The sequence below is a fragment of the Dermacentor variabilis genome, chromosome 11 (assembly GCF_050947875.1).
Source record: "Dermacentor variabilis isolate Ectoservices chromosome 11, ASM5094787v1, whole genome shotgun sequence".
Taxonomy (NCBI): Eukaryota; Metazoa; Arthropoda; class Arachnida; order Ixodida; family Ixodidae; genus Dermacentor; species Dermacentor variabilis.
In genome coordinates this window covers 44,920,484-44,938,492 of record NC_134578.1, presented here as the reverse complement: position 1 = coordinate 44,938,492, position 18,009 = coordinate 44,920,484, and the positions used below count along the sequence as shown (strand labels likewise).

The 18,009-nt window shown below is 47.3% G+C and overlaps 2 protein-coding genes across 4 annotated transcripts in view; one reads left to right on the top strand and one right to left on the bottom strand.

The window, feature by feature from the left end:
* Positions 1–289: 289 nt before the first annotated feature.
* LOC142563229 (phosphatidylinositol 4-kinase alpha-like) lies at positions 290–3,419 on the bottom strand. The gene is made up of 2 exons (XM_075673779.1): positions 3,286–3,419; positions 290–802 (listed from the first exon to the last, which is right to left on the bottom strand). Exons 1-2 carry the CDS (start codon positions 3,379–3,381, stop codon positions 290–292), a joined length of 609 nt encoding a protein of 202 aa, XP_075529894.1. The 5' UTR covers positions 3,382–3,419.
* Positions 3,420–6,182: 2,763 nt separating this feature from the next.
* The window catches only part of LOC142563617 (fructose-2,6-bisphosphatase TIGAR-like), a 42,505-nt gene continuing 30,678 nt past the window's right edge, over positions 6,183–18,009 (top strand). Inside the window, exons 1-3 of one of the 3 annotated variants that reach the window (XM_075674192.1) lie at positions 6,183–6,404; positions 7,116–7,153; positions 13,458–13,576. In XM_075674192.1, the coding sequence (XP_075530307.1) occupies positions 6,379–6,404; positions 7,116–7,153; positions 13,458–13,576 (183 nt within the window). In that variant the 5' untranslated portion in view covers positions 6,183–6,378. Of the gene's footprint in view, positions 6,405–6,501; positions 6,585–6,687; positions 6,804–7,115; positions 7,154–13,457; positions 13,577–18,009 lie in introns of those variants that run through there. The other 2 variants (XM_075674194.1, XM_075674193.1) reach the window with 2 other exon arrangements.

The following is an 18,009-nucleotide window of genomic DNA, read 5'->3' as shown; positions in this document are numbered from 1 at the left end:
TGTGGCAGCCAAATAGGTTATCTATCATTTCTGTGATGTCAAGATGTACCGCGTGTTCAAAACGACTGTTTTCTTCGTAGAGATCTGTCTTTGAGTCACTTGAATTAGGATTAAACCTGACCATCGATACTGACAAATTTCTATGGCTGATCCTGATATCAGTGCTCAGTCAAATATTCCAGCTTCAAACATTTAACGAGCTATTATCTTTCAATCAATCTAGCATATATATTAGCAAGAGCAGCAAAGTATATAGCTACGAACGGACTCCAGCGCGGGCTCGGCTCTTTCAGAGCCGAAGGGCACACGCGTTGTGCTTTTCAGGGTAGAGATCGTTCCGAATGCTCAGTTGTGTGTACAGGTGCTGTACAGCGGCAGAGCGGACCTTGACGTTGAGCGTGGCTGCGGTGCTCGAGGGCTCCGGGCTCGCCGAGCTTGCGGCGTGCGCGCTGGCGCAGATTCGCACCAGGGCACCGAGGAAGTCGAGCTGGCAGTTGGTGACCTCCTCGCCCAGCTCGTCGCAGTGGTGGGCCACGTCCGACAGCACCGTGTGCAGCAGGAAGCAGAAGCGCTCGCGCACGGGCAGCCGCTCGTCGGGCTCGTACTTGACCTCCTCGACGAAGCTGGCCTTGAGCAGGCCGCGCAGCAGCTTTATCAGGTACGGCACGATTCGCTCGCGGTGCTGGAAGCCCGACTCGACCAGGTACACGCAGAGCGAGATCACGGCGTCCTGGCCCCGCTGGTCGATGCGGAACACGCCGCGCGACAGCTCCACGGGGCAGGCGGCCATCACCTTGGCCACCTGCGGAAGTGTGCGGGACGCGTTTCGCAGCGCGCCCAAACTGTTACAGGGGACACCGCGACGCACTTTTATGCAAGCTTGAACACACTGATACGAGCATATTTTTTTCTTATAATGGCATATAAACGGAGATGTCAATAGCGCAATGTCCATAACTTTCTACGTTTCCCCTCAACTGAACGCTTCCGGGCATGCTGCCTGCCTTGACTCTCTAGCTGTTTCATCCACGTTGATTTCGTTTCGTTAACCATTTCGTTATGCTGCCTAAACTGTCAAGGATAATATCGAAAAAAAATCGAAGCATACATGGAGCTCGTTAAGCAAGGTGCTGCGCACTACAAACATGGACGAGAAAAGCACAAGGACGGGCACAGGTCTGCGTCTGTCCTCGTGCTCATCTCCTTCATGTTTGTATTGGGCTGTACTCTGCTTAACGATGTACGACCCACTCGCCCAAGAGCATGCACTGTTAAGCATACGTAGTGCACTGAAGGAAAAGGCTGCTTGCTCTGCGACTTTGTCCTGTGCAGGAAGTATGAAGTGCTAGTGGCCGGTGGCATTCTTGCTGTGAACGAAGTGGCAGGAAAGCGGCCGTCAATTCAGCGAATCATGTGGTACTTAAGTGCGCATTGCTGCGATAGCGTGCAAGTGCGTGAATGCAGCTCTATCGAGTACCACGCCTTCCGATGGGCCCACAGCAGAGATGAGAAAGCCAGCAAGCCAGTCGCATGCTGTACGTGGCTGTATTACGCGTAGCAACTTAAATAAAAGTTCACCGTCGATTACAATACTCCTCAATGCGTAATTTGATCACATCTCTATACGTGAAAGTATGCGTGTAGATATTTTTGTATAATTATATAGATAAGCGGTTTGTATTAGGAAGAGAACGCTGCGAGTAGTGTGGCTGGTGCAGACAATGTCTTGTGCGGCACACTGCAAACGGAGCGAAGTGTGGCGCGACTGCCTCGCTAATCGGAAGATCGTGAGAGGCAGCGCGTGGGTGACGCGTAGACGCAATTCACAGCAGCAGCTGCAGACAGACCTCCGCTCATGCAGCGCTTTGTTTTCGTATATGGCATATATATGTGGACGCGCTCGCCAAGTGCGTTTTCGATGGCGTCATCGGTGAACAGACGACGGCGCGCTACTCTGGCGCCATCGCGTATAGCGGTCGTCGCCGCATAGCCCGTCTTGCGCGGCACTACGCTTATCTTCTCACGCTTTCGCCATGCCCTCCTCCGTTTTCCTCCTCGTGGTCACTTCGCTATCGTTGTCTTTCGTCCCCCGCTCCGCTCCACTTTCGATCTTTCATCCTTCGCTGTGCTCGTTCGTTCGGTTACGCCGAGGACGCCGACACTCGATGCAGGAACGGGCGCCTAAGAGCTGCGCTCTAAAATGAAACTTAAGGAAATCTCCAATCACTGCCTCTAGACAAACGATGCGATTTGCCGTCTTGCTTTAAATGCACCTTGCCCACCACTCCTGGTTATAACATGCATGAAATGGTTCAGAAGGAACACGTCCTGTCGGCATCTCGCGCTCGCAAGGTTTGAAGAACTGAGTCCTAATGCGACATGCATTTGGTCTCTTCAATTTGTTGCCCCGAACTGCGTCGTGCATGCCCATGAGTCATCTGGCCACACATTCATGGTACGATAAACCCTGAGATCGAAAGAAGAGCTCGTGCTCGGCCTTCGCTCTCCGAGTCCGAGATAAAACTGATGAAGTTACTTGTGTGCCAATGCCAACCAAGAGTGAAGCGGCGATCATCTTATAGCGCCAATCGTTCGGTCTCTTCGACTTGTCCCGGATTGTGCAAGACTGTCCGAGAAAGCCAACGCTCATTGGGCACTCTTGGGCAGTCCGGGAAGACAGATTGAATAGACCGATTATCCTCGTGGACGGCCAAACGGTGGCAACGTCGCGAGCTTCAAACCACATCTGAGGTCAAATTAATATTTGGCTTCAACCTTATCCGAGTCAGACCATCCAGGTGGAGGTGATGTCTGCTAGCTGAAAACAACTCAGCCTCACGAGACACGCTTGAGGATAAGGCTCTCAAATTTGGTCTGAGGTTTAAAGGCGGAATACGTTGAACCTCCTAAGTCCATTCCCCTAATTTTAGTGGAGGATTACCGAATGCCGGCTGACCACAGAGGAAACGCTGTTCTGTACGTTAGGGCAATTAAGTTTTGTAAATATGGGCCCGGACTCGGCAGACCGCCTGCTGCTGAGCAGGGGTGGCTTTACAGGGGGTTGAGAGGGAGCGGCCGACAACCCAATAACCCCTAGTGTGCAGTGCGGGCTTGTCGGTAACCCCCCTCCCCCAATCGATCTCCGTACTATAGCAACGTGGTGTGCCAAGTGATAGTGCCTTCCTGCACGCCCAACGAAATGTAAAAATTGGGCTCCGCCCATCCAGCAGGTAAATCTTGGCCCCACCCTTGCTTCTCAGCCGTGCCCTATCGGTCAGCGGTCACCTTGGTCCATGGCGTCGGCTGAAGGCGAGCCAGGCAACGGGACAATTCCATGAGGCCATGCCGGAACGCCGCGCGCTCCCGTTCCTGGGCCAACATGCCGCTGCCGCTGCCGCCGCCGCCGTCACTGCCGTCGGCGACGGGAGCTGGCGTTGGCGTGCCTGTCGATGCTGGAGTCGGCGTGCCTGTCGATGCTGGAGTCAGACCGGCCATGTCTGGGCCGCGGGTAGGCCCTCAAGTGAGGGGGGGGGGCCTCTCCGCGCCGCCTTCTTGACTGGCGCACCCGCGGCGCCCGCGTTCGATGACGTCTTCTTTGTCCACTCCTAAGCGCCAGCTGCTCGGCACCGAAGGGGGCAAGGAAACGGCGTTAGCGTACGGCGACGTCGCAGGACAAGAGCTATCCGCTGAGCGGAGCACTTCCATACGACCAGCGCTAGGCAAAGCCGTTTCAAATCCGTGACGCAGGGTTTTCGCCCTTAACGAGAAACGGCTGACCCACAAGCGTGGCGATATGGCGAAATGAAAATATATAGATATACTCAGTCGATTCCTTGGAACATTTTACTATATACGCAGCAGCTAGCACGAAAGCCAAAATTTAATGATTCCGTTGTGCCTCGCTGAGAATAGTCACCGATCATGCGGGCCAGAGAGTTTTCTCAGTTATTGTATGAAATTCAACGCTACGAGCCATCTCTTTCACTCCCTTTCTGTAAACGATAAAAGCAGCAAGAAACCGTTCTTTTGAGGGTATTTCCAAGCTAATGAAAACGTGTCGGCTCAAAATGAACCATGCGAATGCAGCAAATAATAACCTAATAGTTTATTATTTAGTGTGGTCGGAGGCTAGTGTGTAGACCGGGGCACCTTTGACTTCAAGTGGGAAAAGGATCGAAAGAAGCGAATTGTGCAACTGCAGGTGGGAGACAGTTCCGACAACTTCAAACCGCATTCGATAAGTGTTGGCACACTGTTCAAACGTATTTCCTTCGTCCAGGGCTACTTCCTTCCGGGGAGGCTCATGCGTGCTTCAGAGAACGACGAAGCATAAAGGAAGAGTGCGCTACAAGCCTCACTGCGAGGAAAGTTTGCACCTTTGGAGGCGTATCTTGTGTTCAACCTACAACCACTATCTATCTAGCTTGCCTCTTTCTTTTCTTTAAAGGTGTATCGACACGATATTTTCGAAACTTCCTGTTTGCTTTAACTTAAGCTTCGACACCTCTAAATCTGCCCCCCCCCCAAAAAAAGAAAAATTGTGAAAAGCCGCAATTGATTATTAGAATATTACAAGGCTCAATAATCAATAAGTTAATATAATAATTTTTCTACAGTAAGTTCTGATTTCGTTTCTACTGTGTTGTGTGTGACGTGATGACGCCGTATGTGGTCACTTGGGTCACTTGGTAGCAGAACGGAGTAGCGCTTAGACACTCGCTGGGCTCGCTTGGTCATCTACTATGCTGGTACATTAGCCTTCACGAGCAATAGCAGCATACGAGGCGACCTAGCGAGCCAGAACAAGTGTCAAAACGTCGCGATGTCCGGCTTCCACGTGACCACACACTGTCTCATAGCGTCATAGCACTGGCCATACTAACTCTATGCATAGCACCAGTATCCTCCTCGGCAACGATCGAAACCGAAACTGGCTGCAGAAAAGCTATTGTAATAAATTATTTACTGCACTTTGAGTCTTGTCCCAGTTTTTCTAGGGATTGGAGGTCTATGACTTTAATTCGGCGGCAGCAAATGAATAGTCAAAAATACCACGTCGGTACCCCTCTAACGCTGCGCGCCTGGCACTTCCTGGTAACGAACGGCACGCATGTTAGCAGCGTGACATATAGCATTCTTGATTGGAAAGTAGTGAGCAAATAGTTTGCAACAGACGAAACGCAAGCAAGACGCACTGAAAAAAGTTTGCACCCTTTGGGGTTTATCTTGCCGGGTCGATCCAAATAGGACGCGAAGCTTCCGGCGAAAGGCGGTTCAGAACGAATTGTTACATCAGCAAGGGACGTTATGGTAGCAGCGATTGAAGCGCGGCTATGTAAGGGTCGAGGGAACAAATACTGGAAAAGAAAAAAAATGTGTTTTAACTAAAATGAAACAGTTTACTCATTCAGTAAAAATAAAAGGCCTAGTAAGTATTACATATGGGTGGGGAGAAAAGATAGCTCTACTTTACTTTATCAATAAATACCTTTGTTCAGCGCCCACTAAGAGCGGTGGATATAACTTATTGAGTGGCTTTAGCCCCACCATCCACGTTTTCGCTGAGCGAAAGTGGCGGTGGCGTGTGGATGAAGGGGCTTTAGGTTTCGCTATAATTTTGCTATTACTTACTTACTATCACTAACTTTAGGTTTATTTTCTTGAAAACTTGAACACAAGATGTTGTCACGTTGATAACGCGCAAGCCGTTCGTGACTTGGAAGTACCGGGCTCACAGCGGTAAACAAAGTAAATCCAGGCAGGACAGATTGCGATTATCGTTGTGGGAGAAGAAACAACACAAAGGGTGTAAGCCTTTTCTTAAAAGTGTTGTTTGGGGACAAGATATGCCCTAAAGAGCGTAAACGGTTTAAACTGCAGGGTGTTGCTTCCCTTCGCTTGTCCGCTCAACGACGCAACATTCGAAAATGAAGTCATACTTTTCCAGTAAAGTGAGCTTAGCTGTTCCTATATTTACTCTTTATTCTACAAATGTGCACGTATGCACGTCTCGGTAGACTAGTAAGTGTTCAGCGATTAAAATTTCACGGCACATCTAGAAACGTCCACAAATGACTCCACTTACACCGTATGGAGAATGCCTACAGCCTAATGGCGCCAGCGAACCTCCCAATACGAGCTTCAGTCAGTGCCATAAGCATCATCGGCATCATCATCGCCGTCCTGTTGAGCGAGCGCCCGCAACCAGAGAAGAGCGTGTGTGTATGTGTGTGCGTGTGCGTGAGTGTTTTTCGGGAAAGTGTGATACGAGTTTGTTATAATATGCGCGTATCGTGAGACCAAGCGCTGGCGTGGGAGCGTGTGCCTTACTTTTATTTTTTTGCTGCCCCCTCGACATCGTTTCCAAAACCGGGGGTTATGTTTGCACTTACCTTGGTCCGCCAGTAAGTATGCCATACACTGGTTCCGCTGCGCGTTGTCCGGCGCCTTCAAAAAGCCTTTGCCATTCGCCACATAGGCACTTCAGTTTAACGCCTGTAGCTCGGCGCTGCGGTGTTGAACTGAAATAAAAATGTGGCAGTCGGAGAACTTGAGACGAGACGCGAGTGCATAAAATTTTTTTAGTAAGTCTTCGTTTGCAGCACAGCCAAGTGTTTGTTTGTGCTGGCGAGAGGCCCCGGCGTTTTTCCTGCGAAAAGAGCGGCCCCTGAAAAAGGCGAAGCCTCGCTGCGGCAGCGTCGGCATCGCCTATCGCGCGGTGTTTGTTTCTTCGGCGACGCCGACGATATGTAAAATGATCTCCAGTCAAATGCCATTCTCACTGAAGTTTCGCGGATAATACAGTGGGTTTAGGCGCCCTGCGTTGCGAATTTCGTGCTGCTAAGTTGAACGCCTCGCTGGTGATCGTCGTCTGACCCAAATCGTGCAGTTTACCCGGCATTTCTTTTCCTTTTTTTTTCGATTTTCTAGGCATTTCGATGTATGCTTTTTGCGCTGTTAGTTGCAGTGATGTAGACTGCAATGCACGCGAGTGTTAGTGTAAGGTAAAGAAATGCCGGTGCTAGCGTGCTTTGTGGGGGGTATTTTGACGCGGACTGCGTAAATGTGCGGCGGTGCCGTGTTTCATGCTTGCGTTTTTCTCTCCTCTCTTGCAGTGGGGAGACACTGCACAACAAAGACAACGTCATTCAAGGTGGGTTACAGCTGCCCTAGAAATGTGCGGACTCGTAGTTCCGTGCACTCGATGTGTTGTCACTTTCGGGCAATCTAAACGTTTTTCTGCAAACCCCGAGTTGCTTTGGTTATGTTCCATGATGTTGGCTTGATGCTGATACTGATGTTGGGTTGATGCTGGCCTATCACACTGTAGTGACGCAGACAGAATCAGCTTACGAATTGACTTGCGATAGTGAAAGTCCAGACTTTGTCAACAGTGAAAAGTTGTTCATGCTGCTCTAAATGCGAGTCTACAATTCTCTCTACGAGTTTGCAGACTGGCGTTTTGAAAACATTCAACATGGCGGACTGTGTGATCAGTCCTCACTCAATCCATCAGGGTCTTGGGTATCAATGTTACCTAATACAATATGCTGTTAACTTGCCACGGCAGCAGCTCTGCAACTGCTTAATTGGTGTGGTTACACATAACGCATGCAAATTCAGGGCAGTCCAAGAACATTTCAAGTTCAAATAAAATGTAGCAGATGCGGTCTGAGCACGGCTGTTGAGTTGACCATGCAGGCATTGATGTATGCAGCCCTTGCATTTTTTTTTTCATTGTGTGAAAGCTTACGATTGTTAGTGCACATTGTCTCGGAGCAATGCGGTGTTGCATCATCCCGATTTGATGCGCAGTTGCATTGTTCCAGAGTGCATGACTGCTGCGAACCAGTATTTGAGGCTTCTCTGACTCACTTCTCATGATTTTTCCAGAAACTCTTTTGTACACTTAATGTTCTCAAGTGGAAAATTCGTAGTGTGGTAAACTTCTTGTGAGATGTATGAAGTATGCCACACTTCTTTCATCTTTGAATTTAAGACGAGTGTATAAAGGGCGTGCATGTCTGTGACTTTCGAATACAGTTGAATGTATTGACCGATTGGTTTGACAGATGTTTTACTGACGACAGACTGGTCGAAGTGAACTGGCAGACCAAAAATGGATGAGTGTCTTGACAACACAGGTTTGCACTGCTTTGTATGAGCTTAACCCACAAATTCCAATGTATTATTTTTGATACATTCAATTTTATGATTCAAATTATTTCTTATATTTAAGTGCAGGAAATGTAATGCATAATCCACAATGAGTTTTTTATTATCCAAGGCAGTTTTTGTGTGGATGGCTTAGCAAAGCAATTACTAATTAATTATTGCCAGAATTACAATTACTCCAAAATGTGATTAATTACAGTTAATCAATTACTGTTGTGTAAATAGACAATTACAAAAGGTGTTGGTTAACATCACTTTTGTCCCGACATTTATTAACATTGCATTCAGATGCTTATTTGGGTGCAGATGCTTAGAATAGCATTGCAATAACAGAATCCGTAAAATTTGTTTACCAATTGTATGGCCATACAGAACATTCGATTCTCCCCTTCTATGTACGTTAATCATCATCATCAGCCTGGTTACGCCCACTGCAGGGCAAAGGCCTCTCCCATACTTCTCCAACTACCCCGGTCGTGTACTAATTGTGGCCATGTTGTCCCTGCAAACTTCTTAATCTCATCCGCCCACCTAACTTTCTGCCGCCCTCTGCTACGCTTCCCTTCCCTTGGAATCTATTCCATAACTCTTAATGACCATCGGTTATCTTCCCTCCTCATTACGTGTCCTGCCCATGCCCATGTCTTTCGTCTCCTGCGATAGCTTACTGGTGCCTAACGGAGTTACCACCGACTTCTATTGCACACTCCTTAATGATGCCAACAAAATTGTCGTTCATTGCTTCAACACTAAAGTCCTCTTCCTGAGTTAAAGCCGAATACTTGTTCTGTAGCTTGATCTGGAATTCCTCTGTTTTCCCTCTTACCGCTAACTCATTGATCAGCTTCTTTTGTACAAGTTTCTTCCGTTCCCTCCTCAGGTCTAGGCTAATTCAAGTTCTTACCATCCTATGGTTACTGCAGCGCACCTTGCTGAGCACGTCCACATCTTCTATGATGCCAGGGTTAGCGCAGAGTATGAAGTCTATTTCATTTCTAGTCTCGCCGTTCGGGCTCCTCCACGTCCACTTTCGGCTATCCCGCTTGCGGAAGAAGGTATTCATTATCCGCATATTATTCTGTTCTGCAAATTCTACTAATAGCTCTCCCCTGCTATTCCTAGTGCCTATGCCATATTTCCCAACTGCCTTGTCTCCAACCTGCTTCTTGCCTACCTTGGCATTGAAGTCGCCCATTAGTATAGTGTATTTTGTTTTGACTTTACCCATCGCCGATTCCACGTCTTCATAGAAGCTTTCGACTTCCTGGTCATCATGACTGGATGTAGGGGCGTAGGCCTGTACAACCTTCATTTTGTACCTCTTATTAAGTTTCACAACAAGGCCTGCTACCCTCTCGTCAATGCTATAGAATTCCTGTATGTTACCAGCTATATTCTTATTAATGAGGAATCAGACTCCTAGTTCTCATCTCTCCGCTAAGCCCTGGTAGCACAGGACGTGCCCGCTTTTTAGCACTGTATATGCTTCTTTTGGCCTCCTAACTTCACTGAGCCCTGTTATATCCCATTTACTGCCCTATAATTCCTCCAATAGTACTGCTAGACTCGCCTCACTAGATAACGTTCTAGCGTTAAATGTTGCCAGGTTCATATTCCAATGGCGGCCTGTCCGGAGCCAGGGATTCTTAGCACCCACTGCTGCGTCGCAGGTCTGACCGCCGCCGTGGTCAGTTGCTTCGCAGCTGCTGGGGACTGAGGGCCGGGGTTTGATTGTTGTGTTGATATAGGAGGTTGTGACCAAGTACTACACCAGGGTGGCCAATCCTGCTCTGGTGACGAAGTGCATTACCGGTTCTGGTCACCGGGATCTGGCCACACTCCAGGCCTGTTTATGCAATTTTATCAACACGCGGATTTTTTGTTTTAATCCGGTGGAAAATTGCGCAGCACCGGGATTCGAACCACGGACCTCTCGCACACGAGGTGGGTGTTGTACCTCTACGCCACCGCTGCACCCTATGTACGTTAATCAAATGGTGAAAATTTTTAAATGTGCAGAGTTTCTTCAGGATAGCGTTTGGCTGGTTATCCAAGTCACCAAATGCACTTCGTCTGCTTTGCTCAGTCTTCATCCCTCATCGTTTCATAGAGCTGTCATCATGTCATAGAGCCAATACTTGCAGTCTCCTTCCTCGGCCATTGCTGTAGTCTGTGAAATGTATTGTGGCACACTGATTGTAATGCTAACAATAAAGTGTGCAAGTCAAAATCATGCCAACATTGCAAAAAGGGGCAGAGTCCGAAACAAAAGAATATTTTCTAGTTAGACCAAGTTAGCCCTAACCTATTCACATAATATGGTGCTGGGCTGGGTGGTCTTGTGTTGTCGACCTAGTGCAAAGTGGTGGATCCACCAATGCAGCTCAATGGCTGTGGTGTCGTGCTGTTGAGGGCAGCGTTGGACATTCGACTGGCCACGGTGCCTGCGTGTCGAAGGGGGTGGAATGCAAAGGTGCTCGTGTACCTTGCATTGGGCACACATTAAAAGGGCACTAGAGGGAAATGATAAGTTGACCCACACCGAAAAGTTGGGCTTCTGTATTAACAAATTGGAAGTGGAACCACCTGTTCTAGACTGGTCATTAGCCGGCACACCCACTAGACTCACTAGCAATAAATGTTCTTGAAGCTTGCCGAGCTCAATTTCTGTCCCTTCTAAGATCCAGTGTAGTCATTCTCTACTTCCAAAATATTAATTAGGCTTGAGTAGATGAAGGATGGTGGACAGATTGTTCTAGAGAAACTGGCCACCCTGTATACGCAATGCCTCATGACCTCGAGCGTACCGGAATCTTGGAAGAACGCTAACATAATCCTAATCCATAAGAAAGGGGACGCCAAAGACTTGAAAAATTATAGACCGATCAGCTTACTGTCCGTTGCCTACAAAGTATTTACTAAGGTAATTGCAAATAGAATCAGGAACACCTTAGACTTCTGTCAACCAAAGGACCAGGCAGGATTCCGTAAAGGCTACTCAACAATAGACCATATTCACACTATCAATCAAGTGATAGAGAAATGTGCAGAATATAACCAACCCTTATATATAGCTTTTATTGATTACGAGAAAGCGTTTGATTCAGTCGAAACCTCAGCAGTCATGGAGGCATTACGGAATCAGGGTGTAGATGAGCCATATGTAAAAATACTGGAAGATATCTATAGCGGCTCCACAGCCACCGTAGTCCTCCATAAAGCAAGCAACAAAATCTCAATAAAGAAAGGCGTCAGGCAGGGAGATACGATATCTCCAATGCTATTCACAGCGTGTTTACAGGAGGTATTCAGAGACCTGGATTGGGAAGAATTGGGGATAAAAGTTAATGGAGAATACCTTAGTAACTTGCGATTCGCTGATGATATTGCCTTGCTTAGTAACTCAGGGGACCAATTGCAATGCATGCTCACTGACCTGGAGAGGCAAAGCAGAAGAGTGGGTCTAAAAATTAATATGCAGAAAACTAAAGTAATGCTTAACAGTCTCGGGAGAGAACAGCAATTTACAATAGGCAGCGAGGCACTGGAAGTCGTAAGGGAATACATCTACTTAGGGCAGGTAATGACGGCGGATCCGGATCATGAGACGGAAATAATCAGAAGAATAAGAATGGGCTGGAGTGCGTTTGGCAGGCATTCCCAAATCATGAACAGCAGGTTGCCGTTATCCCTCAAGAGAAAAGTATATAATAGCTGTGTCTTACCAGTACTCACCTACGGGGCAGAAACCTGGAGGCTTACGAAAAGGGTTCTACTCAAATTGAGGACGACACAACGAGCTATGGAAAGAAGAATGATAGGTGTAACGTTAAGGGATAAGAAAAGAGCAGATTGGGTGAGGGAACAAACGCGAGTTAAAGACATGTTAGTTGAAATCAAGAAAAAGAAATGGGCATGGGCAGGACATGTAATGAGGAGGGAAGATAACCGATGGTCATTAAGGGTTACGGACTGGATCCCAAGGGAAGGGAAGCGTAGCAGGGGGTGGCAGAAAGTTAGGTGGGCGGATGAGATTGAGAAGTTTGCAGGGACGGCATGGCCACAATTAGTACATGACCGGGGTTGTTGGAGAAGTATGGGAGAGGCCTTTGCCCTGCAGTGGGCGTAACCAGGCTGATGATGATGATGAGATGCTGTCAAACTACATGACATCATGGCAAGCTGGCGCATTCCTGCGCCGGCTTGCTGAACACACTAACTTGCCGTTAAACCTGGTGCAGGAACTTCAAGGCGACAGTGCCACTGAACTTTCATTTTCTTGCGTTAGCAATTCACAATAGTGACAAAAGCATCGTAGTATGAACACTCCAGGCGAATTTTCGCCATCGCTGCCAATAAGAGCCATCGTCGCTGTGATGTTCCGTATATTATTTATGTATACATATGCTATATATTTACCTGTGCTGCATATGCTAGGTAGATAGGTTACGATTCACCTGGCAAAGTTGCTTAAGCCAGGACTATGTGCTCGGGTGAATTGTGCCTCACAATTTTTTTTACAATTGCAGGGCACTAACAATAGTAATAAACATTTCATTTGCACATGCGTGTATCTCATTCTGAATCTTCCATTAAAAGGTGAAATTATATATATATATATCACAGCTCACAATCTGAAAATGGCGTAATTTTACTGGTGCTGCTTTTTAAAGGCCGCGCAGTGGCGCCTGTGTGATGCCATTACAGGCGTTACACGATGTGTTGACGCTTCGAAAGGTGCTAGAAATTTCGGCCCATCGGCCTGTGTTGTATCCACGCATAGTCAAACCCGCGCATAGTCGGAACACTGTTCGAACAATTCGAGTGCAATGCTAAACCTTGCACCCATTGTCAGTGCTTCGGCCTTCGGGCGAAGCTGCCAAATTTTTTGTCTTGCTTAACAAGCTTTCTCCCATGGCAATACTGGCCGTTGTGGTGTTGCGTTAGGGTACTTTACGAATACAGCCAAAATGACTGTTCCTTTAACTCAGGTGGCCATAATTGTAACCTCCAGCCATCTGCATTGGTGTCTCTTGTAGCACCTGTGCTGGATTGGGACTTAAAGCCCAATCAATCGCTCTCTGATCAAAAGTGAAAAATGGGTGAGTTGGTATGGAAGCACGATCAGAAGCGAGAAATGGAAAGTTGGTGCGGAAGCATGGGAGTTAAGACAGAGAAAAAAGCCCCTTGAAGAGCGCCGTGTCCTGTCTTTTCTTGTGCTTTAGCTTGTGTCTCAGTAGTTCGCGCTCTGAATTCAGCCATTATCACTCTCTGATGCGCAGGCCAGCTGGATGTACCGCTGTCGAGCATCGGCCTTGAGCAGGCCGAGCTGCTGGGCAAGCACCTGCAGCAGCAGAGGTTCACCCACGTCTACAGCAGCGATCTGTCGCGTGCCAAACAGGTGCGGGTGCACGTTGTAGAAGAGGGCCCCTTACACACTAGCATGCTTAGAATTGCTCTTTTGATCGTTTTGTTTCCAGAAAAAAAGAAAATTACATAGGGCAGTCAGAGCGGATCCTTGCCACCGCCATTCTCATGATGAGGCGTACTGAAACTTGTCCTTCAATGAGCGGCTTCTATGATTGCTGTAATAGTAAAGTAAAGCATGGGGAGGGGGGGAAGAGTGGTAACATCTTTCACAGTTAACACAAGCACAAGTATTCTCCTTCAGTGGCCTTATAATGGTGTTTTCTCAACACTCTTTAAACAAGGTTGTCAGCACGCTTGAACACCGTGTTTGTTGATAACACCTGGTTTGGGTTAACTTGCACATGTTAGTTAGCGCATGTTGCCTCGCTAATGGAACTGCCTTAATCTTTCCTGCCTTGCTGGTTACCATGGATTGAACAGCTGTCATGACCGGCAATCTATACCGGCAACCGGTAAATGGCACCCGTGCAGCACAGCGTTAGAGCACTCTAGATCAGCATGCTCACGATTGTACTATTGCGTTCAGTAGGACTCGCAATGTGCAAGCCTTGGTCGAAGCACTTTCTGGATCAAGCTGGTGGCACTAGCATGCGAAGCTCTCCAAGTTTACAGCAATACATGGGAACTCTCCTGTGCTTTCAGTCATCCACCAGTCATCCGCTTTCTTTGGAGGCCTTGAAGCAAAAATACCCTGGTATGCCCAGTAATGAGACTTCCCCTGCTTGACACGGCATGCTTTGCCATTGTGTGTAGGGGTGTGCGAATAGGGATTCTTGAGACCAAATCGAATGTGACTCAAGTAGCGCCAGAGGCAAATTGAATGAAATATTGAACACTTTTCAAATAGGTTTCAAATAGTGAATAACTGTTATCGCAATATAAAACGATGTTCACATCCTAGTATCGCTAAACTTAGCAACTTTCTGTTGTTACATAGTACGTTACAAAGCATTCTGTATTAAAAGCACAAATGAAGAATTAGGAGTAAACAAGTTTCTTTGCATGTACAGGGACCCGTCACGATGGCTTAGTGGCTACGGTGTTGCGCTGCTAAGCACGAGGTCGCAGGATCAAATCCCGGCCATGGCAGCCGCATTTCGATGGGGGCGAAATGCAAAAACGGATGTGTACTTGGATTTAGGTGCACGTCAAAGAACCCCAGGTGGTCGAAATTAATCCGGAGTCCCCCACTATGGCACGCCTCATAATCAAATAGTCGTTGTGGCGCATAAAAACCCCAGAATTCATTTCAGGCACAGGGCTCTTCAGAGAGTGCGAATCATCGCTGTACAGCCTCTAAAGTATGGCTACCTAAGTTACATAGCCTACTCCACTAGATAAGTTCATACGTTTTGTGTGTATACTATGCCCGTGGGGAAGAAAATTTAGCGTACTTTTGCTCCACTGTTGTTTATTCAGGTGTAGTTGGCATTTAGTTGGCATTTTTAAATATTAAGGAAACACTTGCATTTGCACATGATGACTATTCAATTGGTTTGGCGAATTGAATAATCATTGTTCGTAAGTGCAAATATCTTTTATTTTAGTTATTTTATGAATATTTTTTCATTTCAGTTGACAAATTGAATAGGACACTATTCAATTCGTTGTTCGAAAGTTTCAAATTTTCACACACCCCTAATTGTGAGCCGTTGATGTTCAGTAGGGCAGTGTATTATTACTGCACGATATAGGAACGCAGCTGCCAAAGAATTTATATTCCCCAAAGTACATCGAATGATGGGCAGTGCTAGAAAGGTAAAACCCTCCCTGTGTTTTTGGTTTTTCCTTAAAAGCTTCACAAGTTAGCGCTACCAGCTTGACCTAAAGAGTGCTCTGGCCACGGCTTGTGCTCAGCATCAACATCATCATCAGCCTGGTTACGCCCACTACAGGGCAAAGGCCTCTCCCATACTTCTCCAACTACCCCGGTCATGTACTAATAGTGGCCATGTTATCCCTGCAAACTTCTTGATCTCATTCGCCCACCCATCTTTCTGCCACCGCCTGCTACGCTTCCCTTCCCTTGGAATCCAGTCCGTAACCCTTAACAGCAAATCATGCTCAGCAAATCATGCTTAACACTGTAGGCTGCCCATGTTAGTCACTCGCACTGTTTGTAAGACAGATGCATAATTTTGCTTTCTTTGAAATTTCTTTAGGTCCTATTACGTAGAAGTCACCTTGTGGCCCTTTTGTGATCGCTATTGCTTCAACATCACTGCTGGCAGTATTGAACACGGAACTCGGCTTGGTGGCAACAATCGGTTAGGGTTAAAGAAGGGTGCTTGCACTGGAACTTCTTATCGCTACAGCTAGTGCTTTGCTACTGTTGCCGAGTGTTACAGAAACACTTAGACATACTGCAAGCACATGACCCAAAGCGAATATGGAGAGTGAGAAAATATTTATTAACATCTTGCTGTAGGATACAATGCCATTCTCTCCTTTTATCATCTGGAGGGGATGGGAAATAAGATGGGAAAGGGAGGCTGGTATTTAAGGCTGTGCGAAGCAGCTGGCTTTGTGTTACTGCTCGAATGGAACTTTGGACATGTTGGGATTTGAAAGACCCTAGAACAACCGCTGCCCTTGAAACTATAGTCGTTTACTTTTATTTGTTTTAAAAGGAAAAGGTACTGGAGCTGCACAAGCAGGGATGCTCCTAATTGTAAGATGATGAAAACAAGAATAGAGGCCTCGGCCTGCACTTTATAAAAAAAATTTGGAGGACGCTTAAGTTTTGCCTTTAAGAGTGAAATGCGATAGCATTCGAAGATCCCTGACTGTTTCTCGCACTTCCCGGCAACTGGAGCATATGTAACCGTAATGTTTACCAGGAAACGCTGGCCGCGAATGCTATGCACGAAGGCTGGTACAAACACAGCCTCTTGCATGGGCCGCGATGCAACGGCTGGAGGTATTGCAAGGAAACGGGTGCGCCGCTCCGTGGCTCCTGAGACACCTGCGCGCCAGCGCATGCAAATGGCAGACGCCATGGCTGGTTTGTGAATGGTAGAAATGCTGAAAAATGGTTTGTTTGAGTTTTCGCATAACAGAATTATGTTTTCTCGTATACTCAAATTACCATACGAGAGCTGCATGTCTGTAGGTTGCATGTGGTTGCACGCGTTTTTCTATGTATTTTACCTTGAGAAATTCAGTTAATTCAGTGCATTACTTTCATCACGTGAAGGGCCTGGGTTTGTGTGGTTCTAAAATCTTTTCGTCTGAACAACGTCCGAAACTGACCCCGAATTTTTTGCGACATGAGCTCCTTGATGCTATCATGTTAATATCAGTGGTGGTCCAACTGCGCCATTTGCGCCATTCTGCTACAATTCGACTTGCCTGCTCCTGGCTGCGCCCACTCAAGTGCCATTTGCGCCAACTGCGCAAAAGCGCGGTATTTTGCGGCAATGCAATGTTTTCAGTGGGGTTTGCGACTACAGTCAACAAACTATTTTCCGGACGCCCGACTTTTCGGACATGCCCATTGATCGGACGCCTTCGCGCCACCGCCATGGTACCGCATAGTCAATGTATAAGAATGTCTGAAATTTCTGATGCGAAAACTCTTCGCCGTCCCATTTTCTGGACCTTTTTCCAAGATCGTAGATCCAAAACGGCATTAATCGAAGCCACCTCCGCCGCCATATTTATTATCTCGCCGTTTAGAACAGGCGCTCTCGCACGCAGATCCACTGGCCGCCGCCCACTGCCGCGGCAACGCTGCGCTAGGCCGCCGCAGCAAGGCCTACAGCTACTTAGACGTCTGCAACCAAGCTTCTTGCTGTTCGGTGCCTTGTTTTTCATTAAAGCAATTCGTCGCTGTTAGCAATCGCGCCGACTCCGTCTTTGTAATCCTCCCCCATGGCTTCGAAGCTCGGAAAGCACTACGTGTTTAAATAATGCCGGCTTCTGAAAGTCAGCTTCTCCTTAATACAGCAGTGTTATGCGGTGAAGCGTACGCGAAGCATTGTTGCGGTGAAGCGTTGCAAAAGTGGAAGGGGCAATTATCACGGCACGCAGTATGTACTGTATTCCTTAATTGCACATCCGTGCACTCGCTGCCCTGTCACAGTGCGAGCACCGATAAGCCTAGTAAGTGTACTTTCAGGCCTTCAGAGCTATTTCGAATGTTTATGTGGTGATTTGAGCCCTTGGGGGCAGTAAAAGGCAGATTCGTTTTTTCGGACGTTTTCACGGCTTCTAGGGAGTGCGAAAATCGGACGTTACGAATCAACTATACGAATAAATTTAACATTCAAATAATTCATTTCGCGACTCAATTATTTGCTACTCTGTTTTTGCGTATTAAATGAAATATTCGGCTGAGGCCCATGCATTGCACGTAGCCTAACTGGGGCACTCGGATGCTTTCGGGACAGGAACGTCCGGGAC

Excerpts from the sequence above, each read along its gene's own strand:
- LOC142563229 (XM_075673779.1), bottom strand. The coding sequence starts at position 3,381 with ATGTTGGCCCAGGAACGGGAGCGCGCGGCGTTCCGGCATGGCCTCATG. Across the intron at positions 803-3,285 it reads AGCCGACGCCATGGACCAAG|GTGGCCAAGGTGATGGCCGC; the intron begins GTGACCGCTGAC and ends ACACTTCCGCAG.